Genomic DNA, 3,005 nt, shown 5'->3' on the forward strand with positions numbered 1-3,005 from the left:
GCTCTGATCAAAATCATGAGTGGCACCTGTTACATCTTACATGTATCATTAAGTGGATGAATTCTTTAAATGCTATTCTGACATTTCTTAAAACATTATTGACTATTGATAGAGACAACTGGGCTTTGTTACTTAAGACTCAAAGCAAGTTTTTTATACAGTGCAAATAAAAAATGTCAAACTACAGTGGCTCAAGACCAGACAATAAAGAATGTATTTGCTACCTGTGGCTCCTTGGTTTCTCAAACACCACTGAAGAATTCTCTTGGTAACTCACATTGTGCCACTACTAGAAGCAGCTGGTTTGTTACAGTTTAGTGGCTTTTGTTTTAAACTACTCTGTGATTTTCATGGTAAAATCCTCAAAGATTGGTTCTCTATTTAGTGTACCTGGAAGGCAGCTGACATGCAGGAAGGAGCCCTGCTGTAGCACTCGCTCCCCTGCCTTGGGCTGTAGTGTCTTCAAGCAGCCTAGAAGCAAGACTGGTATAACTTCCCCAGGCAGGTAGCACCCTGGCCTCAGTGCTGCTGCTCCTGTGGGGTTTGGTCATGTAAGGCTCAGTGCTGGGCAGCTCTGTCCATCTGCTTTTACAGAGGCAGATTCCAGCCCCAAGGGGCACAGTTACTGCTGATGCACTGGGAGCTGCCATGACCTGGCTGCACTCTTGAACTCACAGTTGAGTCTTCAGGAACACAGGGTTAAGGCATTCCTACTGCATGGATGGAGATAGGAACATTGCTGGAATAAAGCTTGTTCCAGACTGCAGTGACAAGGTAGTTTCGTTGGCAGACTTTTTGCCCTATGGTAAAAACTGGCCATTTGACCAGTATAAAGCCTGTTCCCACTTCACCCTCTTCCAAAGGGATAAATAGATCCCAGTCCATTTATCCCAAGGGATTTAAGACAATTGCTCTCTTATTTTTACCTTAATTTCAAAAAAAAAAAACTCTACCTACTGCTTGTCCTTATATTTTTCCTCCATAAAGTAGGAGGAATAAAATAGTGGGATCTGTTTTTTCTGGGAAGGAGGTAGAAAATGGAACAGTGGGGTTTAAATGTTGCACTGTAAGAAAATTAACTTTCATTCATGCTCTTGACACTTTTTCTTTTAAAAATTACTTGCCATATGACAGCAGCTTGGAACTGAAGATGCTTCTTCCTCTGAAAGTGTCAGTGAACTGATAATTCATGTCTTCTTTAGTATGGGATCTGTTTTTTCTGGGAAGGAGGTAGAAAATGGAACAGTGGGGTTTAAATGTTGCACTGTAAGAAAATTAACTTTCATTCATGCTCTTGACACTTTTTCTTTTAAAAATTACTTGCCATATGACAGCAGCTTGGAACTGAAGATGCTTCTTCCTCTGAAAGTGTCAGTGAACTGATAATTCATGTCTTCTTTAGTATTACCAGTCACCTGAACTGAAATAAATGCTATGGTGGATAGTGGCAGTCCCATGAAAAAAATACACTAGGTCTCAAAGAAATAGCAAATCTATTTAAAAATACCACATATCAATTGTCAGAATATTAAGTATAAAATGCCACCATGGAGCAAAGACACAACTGTTTTTGCTACTGACAATTGCTGTAATTAGTGTTCCATACTGAACTCTTTTGTCTTAAAAAATGACTGATCAACACCACTGTTTGAAACAATACCCACAGAACTGGTTAGGAGACTTACAAAATACGAAGCAAGACACAAAAGTCTTAATAAAAACAAAAATATTTATTCAAGCTGTAAATGCTATGCAGTATTTTGTTATTGGATGGGTTTAATATAAACATCTACTGCATAATATTGGTTCCTTAGGAATCCTTGTATACTTTCTGAAACATTGCCCTGTTGCTGTACAGATCTCTTACAAAAAAACTTTGCATTTTTTTTAAGACCTCAATAATTTGAGAACAAAAGAGGAAATACCAGTAGAGACAATTTTGCAGTACTGGAGCAAGGCATAGTGTGGTAACTGTCATCCATACTAATAATGATCAAAGGGTAAGGCTGCCTTTCTCTAGTGCCTGTTTTGAAGAGTTTGTATAATAGAAGACACAGTGACCAATTCCATGTTGAACGGAAAGATTAGATAAAAATTCTTCCATGTCTGGCTAAAAGAGTAAGTGGTATTAGCAAAACACTTTCTCAACAGTTCAAATGACAGTTAAAAGAATTTACTTGAGCAATAGGACATGCTGAAATCTTTTTCTGGCTATTGCTATAGTTTAAGTATTCACCCCGGACATGGGGGTTAATCCCCAACAGAGTCCATTGTTTGAGAACCGTCTTTGCTTTCCAACGCCATCTTGTGCTGCAACCACTGTTAAGAGATGAGACCTGACCCAGTTTAAGTTCTCTGAATGACTGGATGGGAGAAACTTCATTAGGTAGAAATACTTTTGGAGGGTTTTTTTCCTTATGTTGAATTACTGGTATTTTTTGTTAACTCACTGACAGCCTTACAACATGAGTTATGAGAGAAGAGAGTGTTAGTACAAGCTGGTTGTATCTGAAGGTCAAGTCCCTTTTGGATTCAACAAGACAATGGGCAGGGCCCGGCAGCTGCTCAGGTCCAAGAGGAGTGAACTACAAACACCACCTTTTCCCAGCTTCCCAGCTTTTTCACAAGCAGTTCAGAGGGCCAAGTAGAGAATGCAGCAGAACACAGACAACGTGGTATAACAGAAACATACAACTTTTCTTACATTACATTTATACAAATGTACAATTCTGCAAATTAAATGGCTCTATAATGACGCAAGTGCTTTTTCAAAAATAAACATATACCAACTCAATGATATTTACACTTAGCAACCTGCTTCAGAAACAGCATGATTTTGCTATAAAGTGAAACTTCAGTGCACTGAAAGTGCAACTCACCCCTTAGAACTAACTTCTCTTCCCATGCAAAACCCCAGCAGAACACCTAGCTTAGACAGTCACAGATCAACTTCTTCTCATTCATCATAATGCAATGACAACAAGAACTTGTCCACGTCCATTCCT

At 39.0% G+C, this 3,005-nt stretch overlaps 1 protein-coding gene across 1 annotated transcript in view; it reads right to left on the reverse strand.

Moving 5' to 3' along the window:
- Window positions 1-2,956: 2,956 nt before the first annotated feature.
- The window catches only part of NPAT (nuclear protein, ataxia-telangiectasia locus), a 23,637-nt gene continuing 23,588 nt past the window's right edge, over window positions 2,957-3,005 (reverse strand). The window contains exon 19 of the mRNA XM_009999427.1: window positions 2,957-3,005. Within this exon, the coding sequence (XP_009997729.1) occupies window positions 2,957-3,005 (49 nt within the window).

The sequence above is a fragment of the Chaetura pelagica genome, unplaced genomic scaffold (assembly GCF_000747805.2).
Source record: "Chaetura pelagica isolate M959 unplaced genomic scaffold, ChaPel_1.0 scaffold85, whole genome shotgun sequence".
Classification (NCBI taxonomy): Eukaryota; Metazoa; Chordata; class Aves; order Apodiformes; family Apodidae; genus Chaetura; species Chaetura pelagica.